The following is a 16157-nucleotide window of genomic DNA, read 5'->3' as shown; positions in this document are numbered from 1 at the left end:
ACGTCTTTGCTTTTGTTTTAGGAAAATAAACCTGGAGGCATACCTAAATTGTTGCTTAGCAAACAGGAAATTACATTTTGAGATAGCAGGGACATTTCCCCTTCTCTCTCCTAGATTTCATACCTCCTGCCCAAATGATAAATAAACATCTGCACCCAATATACCTGACAGCAGGGCTGTTCAGGCATCCTGGCAATTGCAGGGATATGGTTTTATGGTTCATGCAGCAGGTCTTTAGATCCAGCTGCTGAAATTAGCTATGAATATCAACTGGAAAGCTAATGTGTTAGCATGGTAGTACAGCTCCCTTTTTACCAGAATGCAGTTTTGATATATATATAAATGCTTGTAGCAGTTGGTTGCCATGGATTTGCCACAGCCACGAGCTAAGTTCTGTCCTCTTCTTCAAACACCTGAAGTTCTTGTCATTAAGAAAGTGCTCCCCTTTCTGCACTTTCAAGTACAAGCCATACTGTTTTCTCCTAATCATCTATCATGGTTGTCTAAGAGCCAAATCTTGGAGTCCTTCTTCTGCCCTTTAACTGGGAAAGATCCTATTTGCAAAGTGGGCCATTTGCCAGTGTAAACTCAGCAGGACTTAGCCCTTGAACCCCAAGCTACTTTCCTCTTGATCACTTTGTCACATACATTATTACTGAATCAGCCTTCTTTGGGTATCTGATGTGAGGTAATGAACAAAAATCTTTGCTCCAAAAAGTCCTCTGGACCGTACCTCTTCATGAATGTTAACAAAGGGGATAAATGTTTTATAAGGTACAATTATACTGATCATCTTTTCCCATAAACTGTCATTGAGGTGGGCAATATGCAATATTAAACTAGTGCTGCTCTTCCTAAATGTGAATATGAGATTTTTGTACAACTAACAAGCAGAAATATGGAAAAGAGCTAGTTTGTAGTACCTTTTTATGAGCGGAAAAATTCAGCTATAGCTCTTTCAAATGTCTCCCTCCCCCCCTCCCCCAATAAAAGATTTCAAATTGAAACAGTGTTCCTTCAAACTACCGGTTAAAAATGCACATAAACAAACACAGAGTGTGTTTAATTACAATTAATTTGATTCTGTATGAGAAATGTTGCTGTTGTTGTTGCTGCTGCTGCTGTTAGAATATACGGCCCAAACCCGCAGGTCTCAGGGCAGTTCATAGGATAAAATCAGAATGTAAAACCATAAAGTACATAATCAGCTCACTAGAGGTGTAATATAATTCCTATCCTAAGTACACCTTTGCAAACTGATGGATGTTTATTAAATTCCCTGTTATTATTTTTAAACATCAGAGGGGGGGAATTTTCATTGCTTTTCTTTTTTTGCTACTAGTAAGGAATGGGACGCGGGTAGCGCTGTGGGTTAAAGCCTCAGCACCTAGGACTTGCCGATCGCATGGTCGGCGGTTCGAATCCCCGCGGCAGGGTGCGCTCCCGTCGCTCGGTCCCAGCGCCTGCCAACCTAGCAGTTCGAAAGCACCCCCAGGTGCAAGTAGATAAATAGGGACCGCTTACTAGCAGGAAGGTAAATGGCATTCCGTGTGCTGCGCTGGCTCGCCAGATGCAGCTTGTCACGCTGGCCACGTGACCCAGAAGTGTCTGCGGACAGCGCTGGCTCCCGGCCTCTAGAGTGAGATGAGCGCACAACCCTAGAGTCTGGCAAGACTGGCCCAAACGGGCAGGGGTACCTTTACCTTTACTTTAAGGAATAAGAGTGTACTACCCTATATAGTTTGTTAAGGGCCACCTGCCACATTCCAGATAAGACGGGTCTCTGCATTGCCTTCATACGCTAACTGCATCTTTTCTGTAGCATCTGAAGGTCATTTGCACTTTTGGAGACACAATATCAACACGTCCCCAAGAGCTGTATCTGGTAAAGACTTCCCGACACGTGTTTGCCATGTGGTTTTCAGACGTACCAAAGCCTTTCAAGTACAATGTGGTCAAACTCCTGCAGAAATGTAGTGGCCCATTTTTTCCTTGGAAGTGGAAGCAAGAAGTGTCCTGATGCCTAATTATTGTACTACATTTTCCATAATCAGCATGATCTTCAGTGTGTTTCTCCTGGTCACGTGCCATTAATCTAAATGCCAACACAATTCTCTGAAGAAAGACCAGATGGACATGACTCTGAGGAACCAAGCTGCTCTTCAGTGCCTATCTCAGGATGAAGGTGGGTAAGAGCAATGGGCAAAATCCGAAATGTAAAGGCCTTGTTATGTCCCATTGAAACCAATGGGGTTTATGTGAACAGTGATCGGCTTAAGCAACATTAATTTCAATGGGCAATCCAGTTGGTGTGCTTTACTACACAGCCCTATATATGTCCGTTCAGAAACGGGTCCTATTGAGTTCAGTGGACCACCCTCCCAGGAAATTGGGTATAGAACTGCAGCCTTAGTATGCTTAATTATATTCTAGAATTTGTTCATCATTGAAAATGTACTGATAAATGCATGCATATGTTTATGAGAGATAAAGATCAAAGTGACATACTACTGGCAACATTGTGAAGATACAATTGATAATGCCTATTTCCTGAACGTGATGCTTTTAAAGACATCAACTTAGAAGTCTTGCTATTTTTTTCAGATAAACACTCCGTTGAGCAGATGTCTCCTGAATAGGCCTCTATATAATGCGAACACAAGCCCCTTTCTCCACCATCATAAAACGAAACATTAGAAATGTGAAATTTCCAGTGTTTCCTACCATTTCTCTTTGACACAATCCACCAGTCCTTCTTCTTTTTCTTTTTTTTTAAAAAAAGCCCAACCTCGCACAAGCATTGGCAATGCCATTTATAAATACAACTGTCGGATTACAAATTTGTGACCCTGCCTTCCATTTGGCTGGCCCTCTTTGTGTTATTGATCTCTAAACAGCCATAAGACAAACCTGTGCAAGGATTTGATCTATGAAATTAGGGGGGGGGTGTTCAGTGTATTTTGAACATCTTGAAGGAAAATGTCAGTGACTGTGTTTGTGGTTCCATACTAAACAAGTGTATAATAAAACACTGTGCACTGACTCCATCTACAGGTCATTATAATAGTGACACCTCATAAAATTTTTCAAAAGCAGGCAAATGCATCTTGATTCCCAATTCCAAATCCACAATTCCAGTGAAACATACACATCAGCACATGACAAAGAGAAAATCACAAAACAGAGGAAGATATCCACGGGTCAAAGTTCTCCTGTTCCCCTTTCCTTTAGGAAACCAGTGTTTTTGTTCCTTCGTCACTCATTAGCTGTGCGAAGTAGAGCTGTACACATCTTTTGCTTCTATATTTATTTTATTGTCCTGCTCTTTTAGAATAAATGCTGAAGCTAAATTTGAAAATCCTCTGCCTCCAACTCATTACACAAACACACATTTACACCGTTATCGGAGAATGATTTATATAATGCTGCTGAATAAAGGGAAGGGAGTTATGGGGAACAATTCTGTACCTATAATTCGTTATCCAGAATGAAAACATATTTCCAATGATATATTCAGTATATGCATTATTGATAGAGGTGATTCTTATATGTACATTTCAAAGTCTAAGAATTCTCCCCATCCCCCATTCAGTATGTTTGAAGTGTATTTCACATTCTATTGATGTTAGTGACCAATAATGCATTTCCCGTGTCTAATAATGCAATTAGATTGCATCCTTCTCATGCATGGTGTCAAACCATACCCAAAATTTCAAATCCACAACTACAATATTTAGGCACAATTGTTCACATTTTTTAAACCCAATGCATTTTAGCAGCACAAACCTATGAACCTCTACTCAGAAGTTAATCCTATTGAGTACAATGGAACTCACTTCCAGAAAGTGGAGATGGGCTCAAACTCTGTATTATAGAGCAACTGCTTAACAAGTAAGGTCCAGTCCTAGAGTCTGCAGTCCTGCTAATTTCAGTGAAAACAGACATTGAAGAAATCTCTGTATAAATTGCTAAAACAAAGCTGTGGTTTCCCTTCTGCGCAGAATAAATGGTTGCAAAAATTATCTGTGCAAAGGCCTATCTAATTTTAGCTGCATTTAAATCATTAATCTAACCTTAGGGTGGGTAAAGTAGTCTTGCTGAACTCTTTTTTGAAGAGCAATTGCATTAAAAGATGTTATGCAAACAAACAAACTGTAGTTTTCTTTCAATCTTCTCGTATTTTGACTTAGCTGGGATTTGAGCAGGATTAACTTCCCCCACATACAATTAGTAGTAGCCCAGTACATGTGCTGCTTCTTTCTTATTCTTTTGATGCAACCAATAGAAAAAGAGTTCCATACTTATATTAATGAATGTTTTTTAAAAAAAATAAACTCTTTCCCCACCTTTGTCCAGTTAGTGTGCTCATAAGGAGAACCCAGGCCCAAAGGCGGTCACAGAGAAGGTGCATCCTCTTCATGGTAGATTACAGGTGTTCAGCTGAAAACAAAATAAAAACACAAGTCAAGATTTCTTACTTGGGAAAACTGCTTGAAGACACAACAGGTCTACAAGAACTTTGGATGGATCACCTTGAAGTCAAGCAGTGATATCACAATGGTGCACCATTTAGAGAAAAAGAAAATGGCCCCATCCATAGTACATCTAATAATTTCTAGACACTCTAGAGGCTGGGTTCTTCATTTAGTTCCGTCTGATCTACCTGGTGCTTAAAGTGCTCTGGCACTCAAAAAAAAAAAAAGTATTCTCATTAAGTTCTACTACTTTTGAGTGCTGTATCTGTGATTCTTTTTGCTGGCAACATAAAATAACCAGAAAGAATTTAAATATTCTTTTAGTTTTAATGAGTGAGAAAGTGTCCCTTGACTGTCTCATGCAGTGCTGAGGGAAAGGGTGTCCCCTGAGGTCATGGAGATTCACAGGAGGTCCTGTGGTGAGAACTTTCTTCTGGAGGGATCTCCATGCCTGCCTTCTTTGCTACCAAGCAATTTTAGCAGCAGGATAATGTATTTCCCCCCCAGGATTGCATTGCTGGCCATGCACGTTGATGCTTCCATCAATCTAAAGGGCATGCACCATAATCAAATCATGTGCTGATGACTGCATGCACATTGTCTTCTCCAAAACCTCTCTCTCTCTCCGTTGTTGTTGTTGTTGTTAGGACACCCATGTTACAAAAGTCTCCACTCACCCCCACCTCACGACTAAGCCCAACCCAATTTCAATTAATTCGCCAAGAGAGAAAGCCCCACTTCTTCTGTTCCCCCATCCACCCCAGTCTCAAACTATAGATTATATTTCTGGAAGCAGCCTGGTCTGTTTAGGCAAATACTGTTGCTGCCTTCCTCTTAGTCTGTGTCTAGTGCTGGAATCCACTTCACTTGCATTGTTCTTACCCAATATTTTTCTCCTCTCTTCTCCTGCACTTGGACTGACTAGACTATTGGAAAGCAATGGAACCGAGGAGCCGAATTTCAGGCAACACGACCCTATCAACACAAGACGGCATGGAGAGGAAAGGCAGCGTAACAGAAGAGCTGTGTTTGGCGCGTGAGGAAAGCTGAAAGCTAAACGGCGAGGAAGGGTGCAATAGATGGAGGGGGGGCCCTCTCCAAATGGACAGTCGTGGCAAGGCAGTGACAGAGAGAGAGACCCTCACGGCAGGAGGATGCTCAGAGAATCGCGCTGCTCCCCCTGCAAAAACGAGGGTGGCATCTCCAGTCTCCAGGTGAAACAAAACGAATGAAATCCACCCAGAGCACCGTCTCCCTTTCAGCAATAACTTTTGCACTCTTCCTCAGCCCGAGCAATCTTGCAAATGCCAGCGAGTGTCCATTCGCTTCCCTCGCCCTCCGATTCCCCCCCCCACGCAATAAATAAATAAAGGCATCGATAAAGAAAGTCACCAAATCATTAGAAATAATTGCCTGTGGATGCAGCCTGTGGAAAAGGGACACACACACCCCAAGTGCCAAAAGAGAAAAATGCCTTCTCTTCCTCCCATCCCCTCCCCATTTCTCTCCTCTTTCTCCCCCTCCCCTTCCCACCACCATTATTTTCTCTCTCTTTTAATAGTTCAAAATGAAAGAGCAAAAGCATGGGGGGGGGAGATACCCCCACACCCGGTCTTCCATGTTAGGCACATCCGTTAAAACCCACATCCAATAATACCGAGAGGCATTTTCCGGAAGACCTCGGCTCCGCGGTCTTGCCTGCTTCTCTTACGCCTGTGGTGGAGACTTGTGGTGTGTGGGGATTGTTGTGGGGGCTTTTCCTCCCCCCGCCGGTATAGCAACTTTATACCCTCCCTCCCTCTCTCCGGGAGAAAGGCACCCTCCTCACTACCCTCCCCACCACCTGCAAAATGCAAGCCATTCTTGTTGCTGTTTTGCTAGCAGATCGCTTCCCAATGATCTCTCTCTCTCCCCCCACCCCCATCTTCATCGCCTCTCCTTCTCCCCCCTCCACAAACCCGCTTATCAATTGCCCATCGATCGCTGCGGAATTTCAACCTGGGTAGGGGGTGGGGGTGGGGTGGGTGGGGGGAGACGAGGGGGAGAGAGAGAGAGATCCGCGAATCGTGCCCACCAGGTACCTGCTAGGAGAACAGCCAGCGCAGCCAGTCCCCTCCATCCACGGAATGCTCTTCCCGGGAAAAGCAGGCGGGTGGGGAGGGTGGGGGCAGCTAACGGAGCTGCTCAGCAGATGCTCAGGCAAAAGGGAAGAAAGGCACCGTTACCTGGAGACCCCACCGAGGTGCTGGCAAAGTCCGGGAGAATCGCCTGGGAGAATCGCCCAAGATGCCGCGGCTGCTGCTGCTGGCAGGGGAGAGGGCGCCTGGGAGCCGCGAAGAACCGGCTGCTCGGCTCACTCATTTAGGCGCTCTCAGCCATCATGGACTCTGCCGCCGCCGCTGCCGCCGCCGCCGCCGCTGTTGCTGCTGCCGCCGCCGCTTTGCTCTCCGATTTCCAACACCCAAATTCCCTTTCCCGGGGATCCAGATCGCAGCTCTACAACAAAAAGCGTTGCTCTTTACCAAGACAGTAGTAGTACGTCCCGGGGTAAACCGGATGTGAAATAGGCTGTGACTTCATGCCAGGCAGATTTTATTTTAGAAAGGAAGGTGGTACCAAGCTCTCAGCTAGAGACCAATCCGCCCATTTTTTTTTTTTTTAATATGCAGCACAGTTTAACTTCCAGCTCTCTCTCTCTCTCTCTCTCTCGCTCTCTAATCCCTTTCTCTCTGGCTGCACACTCAAATCCTTTCTACAATCTGCAGCGCGATTATTATTATTATTGGGGGTGGGGGTGGTTGGAGGGAGGAGGGAGGGGGGATATTTTTAGGACCGGAGGGAGGGGGTGGGAGAGCGACGCTTTGCAAGCTCCGGACAAGATGCAATTGACCAAGCAGTCTATTTTGAAAGCCGGTGCGGTTTATTAAATAAATAATTTTTTCCAAAGTTTTTTTTTAAATAAAAAAAATCACCCACCCTCTCCGATCTGCCTTTCTTGTTATTCAATCTTTTGATCAAATATTCAGTCGGTTCATACATATGAATGAAGGGGAAGTGGGGATCGTTAAAAGATGCTTCTCCCTCTCGTTCCTGTGCATACCCATCGCCTGTTATATTATTAGGAAGGCTGGACAGAGCGATCTTATATATATAGCCAGAGATGGGATGTGTTGCTAACTGAAGGAAGGAAGCACGTAGAAGAAGAAGCCGCCCAAGCCGGGTTTCTCGGCACACCTTGAGGCAACTGATAATTGGGAGGCGACATATTTGTCTAAAGTGATCTTTCTTGGGATGACAAGGCGAAGCGGAGCTTTAAAGGGGATAGGTTGTTATTATTATTATTATCATCCCGCCACGTTTGGACAGTTCAGCGTGTGCGTGCATAAGAGTGAGTGTGAGTGTGTGTGCCTACGCGCATGCCAGTCCTGTTTCTGAATGAACAATTTACTTGCCTTTGCCAAATGATGCAGGAAAGCGATTCTTTAATATCACTTTGAATAAAAGTCCCCTCTCCTGCCAAACAGGCTTTCAATGTCATTGCCTGTTCAAGGATGCATCTGTCACTGCCCAGCAGAATAATAACATCAGGTGGCCAATAAGACACAGTAATACCCTATTAAATACTGGTCCTTTCTCTGGGCTCACGCAAGCTTTCCCATAGATATATCACCCCTTTTTCCTCCCCCCTCCTTTCCCTTACTACCCAGCTGTGGTATTCAGCGTCAGATTTTATGAATGGATATATGTTTCTAGAAGCAAGGTACAACAGATGTAATGCAGTCGAAGGATATTGCTCAACAGCCCTCACTTTCAAGACCGGTGGGAGCTCTCCATGGTACTGGAAATCCTAAATGGCCACGCTAATAGTAGTAAACTGCAAGCAGGAAGTCCTAACGTTTGGGAACATGGTCCACAGAGTAGCGTTCTTGTATGCCATACTGCAAAACCATTCTGCCATGCTGGTCTTTGCTTTTCTTGTGGTGGCTTATCATGTGAGCATGACATCCCTTAACAGTTTATTATGGGCGGAGATGGCGGGATGCCCCTGAAATGAATTTGATACTGATGTGTGACAATATTGAAATGCATCTGTGTGAGAGAGCAAGAAAGTCATATAGATTGCCCCTTCAGGAAGTTTGTTTGCCATTTGATAGAGACTGCAATGTGGGAATCAGATTCATCTGGTACACCATCTAAAACTGTGAGTTTCAGATTGAGTTGATTGGGCACAGATAAAAACAAACACGAGTACCTCATAAATTATGAAGGTTTTTTGTTTTGTTTTGTTTTAAAAAATGGCACTTCCCTTTTAAGACACAAGAAAGTGGGAACCTAAACTTTCTCACTGAAAATTCCATTTCCCCATCCAGAGAGTTAGTAAAGGTAAAGGTACCCCTGCCCGTACGGGCCAGTCGTGTCCGACTCTAGGGTTGTGCGCCCATCTCACTTAAGAGGCCAGGGGCCAGCGCTGTCCGGAGACACTTCTGGGTCACGTGGCCAGCGTGACGAAGCTGCTCTGGCGAGCCAGCACCAGCGCAGCACACGGAAACGCCGTTTACCTTCCCGCTATAAAGTGGTACCTATTTATCTACTTGCACTTAGGGGTGCTTTCGAACTGCTAGGTGGGCAGGAGCTGGGACCGAAAGATGGGAGCTCACCCCGCCACGGGGATTCGAACCGCCGACCATACGATCGGCAAGTCCTAGGCACTGAGGTTTTACCCACAGCGCCACCCGCATCCCATCCAGAGAGTTAGTCACTGGCTATCTCCCCATTGATTTCCATGGAACTGAAGGAAGATATGCATGCACTAAGTTCAGTAGGACCTACACCTAAGAATGCATCATAGAAATGCAGCTTTGCTTTCTCTCTGAATTGGACCTCACATATATTTACACTAAACACCCACATTTGACACTTTAGTGTGTCTTGGCTAATTACCAAGTATGTACGGATTTTCAAGCTATCTCATAACAAGGAGCCCATTGTACATTGTATTTAGCCCATATTTATGAACATGGACACACAGCATGAAAATATAGGCAGTGAGATGAAAACACATATTGTCATGTTGTGAAGAAAATATAATCTTTTTTAAAAAAACAAAAAATAACCTGCCTGTGCATACATAAGAAGAGTATATGACACCCTATTGCTAGGGATTAAAAAGGAAAATCAACCATCATATGCGCCTTTTTCTTTTCTGTACTTCATCTATCAAGCTTGATATATATTGGCCTGTGGTCCAGGCATGCATGTTCTGCATGCACACCCACTTGATTTTTTTTCTTTGTTTTCCCCCCCATGTTGTATTTCAAGCAGCTAATTTCGAAACTCCTTCAATGTGCATCCAGTTGAGGACGTCTCCAATTTTATCACACTCTAAGAGAACCCACATCAAATGTCCACACTGCTTTTTGTTTCAAATGTGGGAGGTGGGTTCAGTATGGTAAGGGTATTCTGTGAGGCCAGCTACTTGAAACATAATTCTGAAAAACAATTCAGGAATGCATGCATCACCCATTTGAACATGAGCTTTACATACCTATAAAATTAATGCCCAGTTGCATATATCTCCTCAGTGTCTCAGTGTTGGTCTCTTGGTGGTGACCTTTTCAAAATACCAAACATGTGCAGCCTAAATACACAAGGTGGATTTTTCATTAACTGCTTGCCCAATGTGGAGATCTCTTCCTCCAGAAGTCTAAGATATAGCTCTCTATTTGCTTATAGCAACAATGGATAAGGATGGATAAGGATGACATTCTTGTAGCTCTATCTTCAAGCTACCATAGTCTTAAAATTAAAAATGTTAGTTTGATATTTCATGTAACCTGAAACAGTGAGAGTAGGTTTACAGTGTACTTTCTTTGCATCACATTTTTCTGACTGAATTAGGGCTTCAGTTGTGCAGTCTTGGTTGTTTCTTGGTTTGTTTATGTAAAAAATAGTATGTACAATTACTTGAAAGTAAATCCTGAATTACTGAATTAAGTGGACCTAACCACAGAGCCTAGGACTTGCCGATCAGAAGGTCGGCAGTTTGAATTCCCCGCAATGAGGTGTGCTCCCGTTGCTCGGTCCCTACTCCTGCTAACCTAGCAGTTCAAAAGCATGTCAAGTGCAAGTAGATAAATAGGTACCACTCCGGTGGGAAGGTAAACAGCATTTCCATGTGCTGCTCTGGTTCTCCAGAAGCAGCTTAGTCATGCTGTCCACATGACCCAAAAGCTGTACACCGGCTCCCTCGGCCAGTAAAGTGAGATGAGCGCCGCAACCCCAGAGTCATCTGCGACTGGACTAAATGGTTGGGGTCCCTTTACTTTTAACATATGAGCAAACAAGCATATGATTGCCTGATACCCCCCCCAAAAAAACCCCTCTCTTTACTAGTAGTCACCAGTTCATTCCAGGTGCCGGTGTCTAGATTGTGTTGTTTTGCTTTGTTTATTTTGATATTGGAGCAGGAGAACACCACAAGAAATCATTTCTAAAGAGGTCGATAATAGCATAGTTTCAGGAAATTAAACATTCTCTGTACTACTGAATTAATGTCTAATTCACACACATACACTTGGGTAATTCTGCCATAGACTTCAAAAGCACATGGCTAGCACTCACAGTGAGTGGCAAATGTTATGTAGTCTATATGTAGCCATCATGTAACACCCCATTACCTTATTCCAACATAAATGAGATTTTCTGGAAAGCATTGCAACTCTTAGTTAAACATACAAATACTGCAGAAATAGAAGCTTGGGGATTAGGCTGGAGAACTCTTTTTTGTCTGTTGACTGAAACCCATCACAGTCTTGGTCAGCCTTACAGGGGCTGCATGTCAGTGGTGGGTGAATGGACATAAAAGGTAAAGGACCTCTGGACAGCTAAGTCCAATCAAAGGCAACTATGGGGTGTGGCGCTCATCACACTTTTCAGGCTGAGGGAGCCAGCGTTTGTCCACAGATAGTACGTTCCTGCCCCAGCGGTACCTATTTATCTACTTGCACTGGCATGCTTTCAAACTGCTAGGTTGGCAGAAGCTGGGACAGAGCAACAGGAGCTCACTCCATCATGCAGATTTGAACAACAGATGTGAATCTTACTTTTGTGTAGTAGGCTACATTCCACTCATGCAAAAGTCAAAGCTTTTTACACCTCATTACTCCACCCAAGCAAGCAACAAGCATAAACACATTTCACATACACCCTCTAGGCTGACAAAGGCTGGTGGATGCGGCCTGGGGAGGGACAGATCTTGGGAAGAGTCCCAAGGTCAAGCTAGAGAGTGCTGCATTCAGTTCACAGGCCTGATGTTCCTCACCACCTCTGCTCTAAGGGATGCCTTCGGGGCCTTGGCTTCCTTTAGGAATTTGTTCATATGTGAAAAGAGCACACGCCATCAGCTCAATTAAATTACCATACTTTCCATGAAAAGCAAGTGGGAAGGAGAAAGATATAGGAAAAGCCATAGTTCAGTGGCAGACATGCTTTCATGACACAAGCTGAGACCATTGGCTTGGGCAGCAGGCACAGGGAAGCAATGGATTAGCAACTCCTCTCCTACCCCTCATTTGCTTGCCTTATTATCTGCCCAGCCTGACCCTGACCCTATTGCTGGTACTGACCATCCACTCAACTAGCAAGGCTCTCCATTGCTCACTCCACCTCCTTCCTGCCTCACTCCTGAGGTCCTTCCTCAGATGAGGCTTTCTGGGCAATGTGGTTGGGACAGTGCCTCTGCCTGCATGGCCATTTGCCACGGTGACTAAAAATGCTTTTAAAACTTTGTGTGCATGTGTGTGTGTGTGTGTGTGTGTGTGTGTGTGTGTTTGAAGTTGTTTGGTGCTTCCTAGATTGAAAGGCAGATAGGTGGAAAGTCTATTGCAATGAACAAAGCACCTAAAGGGAAAAAAGTAAGCATGTAGCAGGCAAAACAGCAACAGAAAGAGGAGTGTGGTGGCACTGGGAACTGCTCAGGTGGCACAATCTGTTGAACTGGCCCTGGTGTCAGATCATACGTTTGCCTGCAGGGAGCCCCAGGCTCATTTCATGGCACCTAAAGTTGGGGCTTGGAAAGGCTGCTGTGCTGTCTGAAACCCTGGTGTGTAGACAATACTCAGATGGCCCAGTGCTCTGACTCAGAATAAAGCAGCTTTCTATATTTCATATGATAATTAAACTTGGAGCAATAAATTAACGAACATCTTTTTTCCTTCAGCTTTAACCATGAAATATTTGCAAAGAAATAAAAGAATGAAGTGCAGCACTTTATTGCTTTATTCTTCCCTTCAGTCAAATAATCATCCTAATAAATTTAAATCAAATGGGTCACACGTAATATTAAAATTAAGCGCAGAGTAGAAGTGCAGTTGCCAGAAATTGAAACAAAGTGAATAGGTGACATGTACGCTATTAGAGGGGCCTGGATGGTGAATATGACTGGCTGTCAATAGGGAACCTTCTTGCAGGCATGGAATAAAGGCAAGTGAGTCAGCTGGAGGAGGGCGGGGAATGAAGTACCACTAAATCATCCCAGCACAGAAAGTGAGTTGGTTGCCAGAGGAGGAAACTCCCTCTTCCATGCCAAGCAGAGGAATACAGTGGGCTGCTAGAGGAGGGGCAGAGCCAGCCCTCAATGCTAGTACAATTCTTTTTCTTTTTGCAAGCTAGTAACTTTTATGGGCTTATTTACAAGGCAGACGTTTTATTAAAACTGTCAGTGTTGCACCAGACATGTGGTGAGCTAAGATCTGGTTATACTATAAAGCATCAGGAGATCATCACACAACAAGGGCAGCTGCTCTAAAATACTGAGCCAAACCACATTCCCCCAGGGTAGGATTGTGGGACTGCTCATTCCCACACAAACTCAAGCAGACCACTTACCTCCAAAGGGAGGTGGGAGGTTGGCATTGGCATTGTGCTTTTTTTCTGGCACCAGGTTGTTTTTATTTATTTATTTCTGGCCTCTTTGTATCGATTTCAGTAAATGACGAAACTAAACTAAACATGTTGATATACAGATAAACTATCCAGAGTGAGGATTCAAATGGTACATACCAAATACAGAAGCATAACGCAGAGTTTATTAAACAGTGTCCCTCAGAGTTTATTAAACAGTGTCCCTCATTACTTAGGAGTAATGTCTGCCTGTCACATTGGAATCTGAGACACAGGAAAATGCATTAGTGTTGTCCCTTATTAACACAGACCCATGCTTAAAATTTTTTTACAATATTGTTGTAGCTGATTTATTGTGGTTTTGGTTTATTGCTCCACAGAGTGTGTTGCTTTTGTTTTTATTCCAAAATACACCATTGGGACCAACCAAAATGGCACAAAAGTGTGACGAGCTTTTGAGTTCCCCAGAGCTCTTCATTAGGGAAGCTGTTACATGAAGCAGGTGGTAAGGGGACAAGGAAAAAGAGGGGAGGAAAGCATAAGCACTAGGCTGATATTCTAGCCCTGAGTTCAGCTTGTAGATTCCATTCCAATATAGAGATCGGAAGCTAAATGATTCCTTCCCTGGTGCTACAGACATCTTGCTACACATCTAGGATTCTGGGATAAAGAACCAGTGGCTCTTCCCACCCCAATCTCTGAGAATTTAATATTTTGTTGCTATTTGGAATCACTAAATGAATTGCAACTAAATGTATGAATTACACCAACTGAAATATATAGGGCTGTATTCAACACTGCACACACAGAGTTCTCTTTCTTTTCCTCTTCCCATGCTCTCAAAATCTGCTGCACTAGCAAGACAGGCATGTTTAATATTACCCATGAATATTTCCCATCCTGGAAATGTTTGTTATTTATATCTGTCTGTCTGTCTGTCTGTCTGTCTGTCTGTCTGTCTCCTGCCCTGCCTCTCAAAAGAGCCCAGAGTAGCAATCACACAAGTGATAAAACAATGTCTTATAAATATCTTAAAACTGTTCCAGAACAGATGCAGACTGGGAAACATCTCTTCTCAAATGGCTTGTTGGAAGAGAAAGGTCTTCAATAGGTGCCTAGAAGGCAACAGGGACAGTGCCTGTCTAATATCAAACAGGAGGGAATTCCAAAGACTTCAGGTTGCATTCTCCCATTCTTATCCCTGATAAAGATGCCCAAGGCCGATCCAATCCCATAACAAGGCCTGAATCCAATTTGAAATGTGTCACAAACCAATGGATCCAGACTGGGCTTTTTCAGGAGTCCTTGGACAGTGGTCTCAGTTGCTCCAAAATCTGCCAGAATCCAAGTCTTTTGTGTGAAATGGGTTACAGATTTGGCTGATTAGCATCAGGCATACCTCTTCATGGTTTGGACTGCAGAGGAAGACAGCTGGAGAGTGGCACATGCAATCAGTGGGATGCTCAGTATTTAGTGTTCTCTTCGAGCATCATGCCAACAGCACTGTGCTTCATCATCTGCACCAGCTTTGTATGCTGGTACAGGGGAGGATTTGGAGAAAGCAGACAGCCACACTTCATATGCAATTACTATGCTGCAATAGGTCTGTCAGAAAAGTATGAACCTGATAGGCTTCATTTAGTAGCTCCCCTTGCTCCCTTTTTCTCTCCAGGGAATTTGTTCTTTTAATCTTTCTCCTTCTTCCCCAAGGAATGTGTAAGTATGAAGAGAAGTGTGGCTACAGCTGTTTTCAAGGGTCTTATTTACACACTTGTCAAACGAGCGCAATAACTATTTCAGACACAAAACAATTCACCATCAAGGAAAATCGGATGTGACCAGGGTTTTCATACCTTCTTTATTTAGCTATTATGTAAACATATCCAAAAAAAAATTCTGCAATCCTTTGCTAAAATATTACCCCTGTTCCATTTTAATGTGAGGTATATGGGCTTTCTATTTGGATAGATATGTCCACCAGCCTAACACAATGTGTGTTTTATGAATGCTGAAGCAGCTCGTTGTAGATCAAACACCCAAATGATGATATAAATCCCAGAGTAATTCTGCACACTCTGTACATGGCTGTCATAGTTGTTGATGTGACTGGAGTTTTAACCGCTCCTAATCATGACACAGAGACAATGTTTACATTATATCAGGGGAGTCCTCACATTCCATCTTTCTTTTCAAAGTCACCTTTCTCATGAAATAATCCCTGTGGAATTCAGCAGGGCCAGTGCAAAGCTGCCTAGTCTTTTTTCCCCCTTTTATGTTTAAATTTTAATTCAAGTACATAAAAGAGCTCACTAAATCAAAACATTAATTGGTATTTGTAGGATGATGATATGTCACATTTATATTGGTGTTATTGTTCTCCCACTGCAGATGTGGGAGCCAATGCTGAAAGATGGCGACCCCCATCATGAGTTCATAGTAGATGCAAGATCTGAAATAGGGACTTTCCAGATGACCACTCAGTCTCAGGGCCCCTGAATGGAAAATCAGTATTTTTGCAGAAGACCTCTATAGGAAAGAAATGAAAGAGGTGAAGACAGTAGTAATGATATCTGGTTAATAACAATTCAGTTTACTATTTGGATATTTGTTACTGTTCCATGAAAAATCACAATATGTGCTGCATCAGAATGAAGGCTTTGAACATAGCCAAAGAAACATTTTATATTGTTTTTAACCTCTCTTGCAATTCATCCTGAGCTTTGACCTGCCTGACCTTCTTCCTGCAACTGTTGGCTTCTCATGCATACTTTCCCTTCATGG

General features: G+C 43.4%; 1 protein-coding gene across 5 annotated transcripts in view; it reads right to left on the bottom strand.

The window, feature by feature from the left end:
• The window catches only part of GABRA1 (gamma-aminobutyric acid type A receptor subunit alpha1), a 39763-nt gene extending 32196 nt beyond the window's left edge, over positions 1-7567 (bottom strand). The window contains exons 1-3 of one of the 5 annotated variants that reach the window (XM_053376467.1): positions 7452-7567; positions 6701-6971; positions 4347-4440 (exon numbers count right to left, since the gene is read on the bottom strand). In XM_053376467.1, the coding sequence (XP_053232442.1) occupies positions 4347-4420 (74 nt within the window). In that variant the 5' untranslated portion in view covers positions 4421-4440; positions 6701-6971; positions 7452-7567. Of the gene's footprint in view, positions 1-4346; positions 4441-5357; positions 5746-6132; positions 6234-6556; positions 6634-6700; positions 7200-7451 lie in introns of those variants that run through there. The other 4 variants (XM_053376466.1, XM_053376468.1, XM_053376469.1 and 1 more) reach the window with 4 other exon arrangements.
• Positions 7568-16157: the final 8590 nt, after the last annotated feature.

This window comes from Podarcis raffonei, chromosome 2, assembly GCF_027172205.1.
Source record: "Podarcis raffonei isolate rPodRaf1 chromosome 2, rPodRaf1.pri, whole genome shotgun sequence".
Lineage (NCBI taxonomy): Eukaryota > Metazoa > Chordata > Lepidosauria > Squamata > Lacertidae > Podarcis > Podarcis raffonei.
Note: the sequence above shows the minus strand (reverse complement) of the source record. Positions and strands in the feature narration are given on the sequence as shown.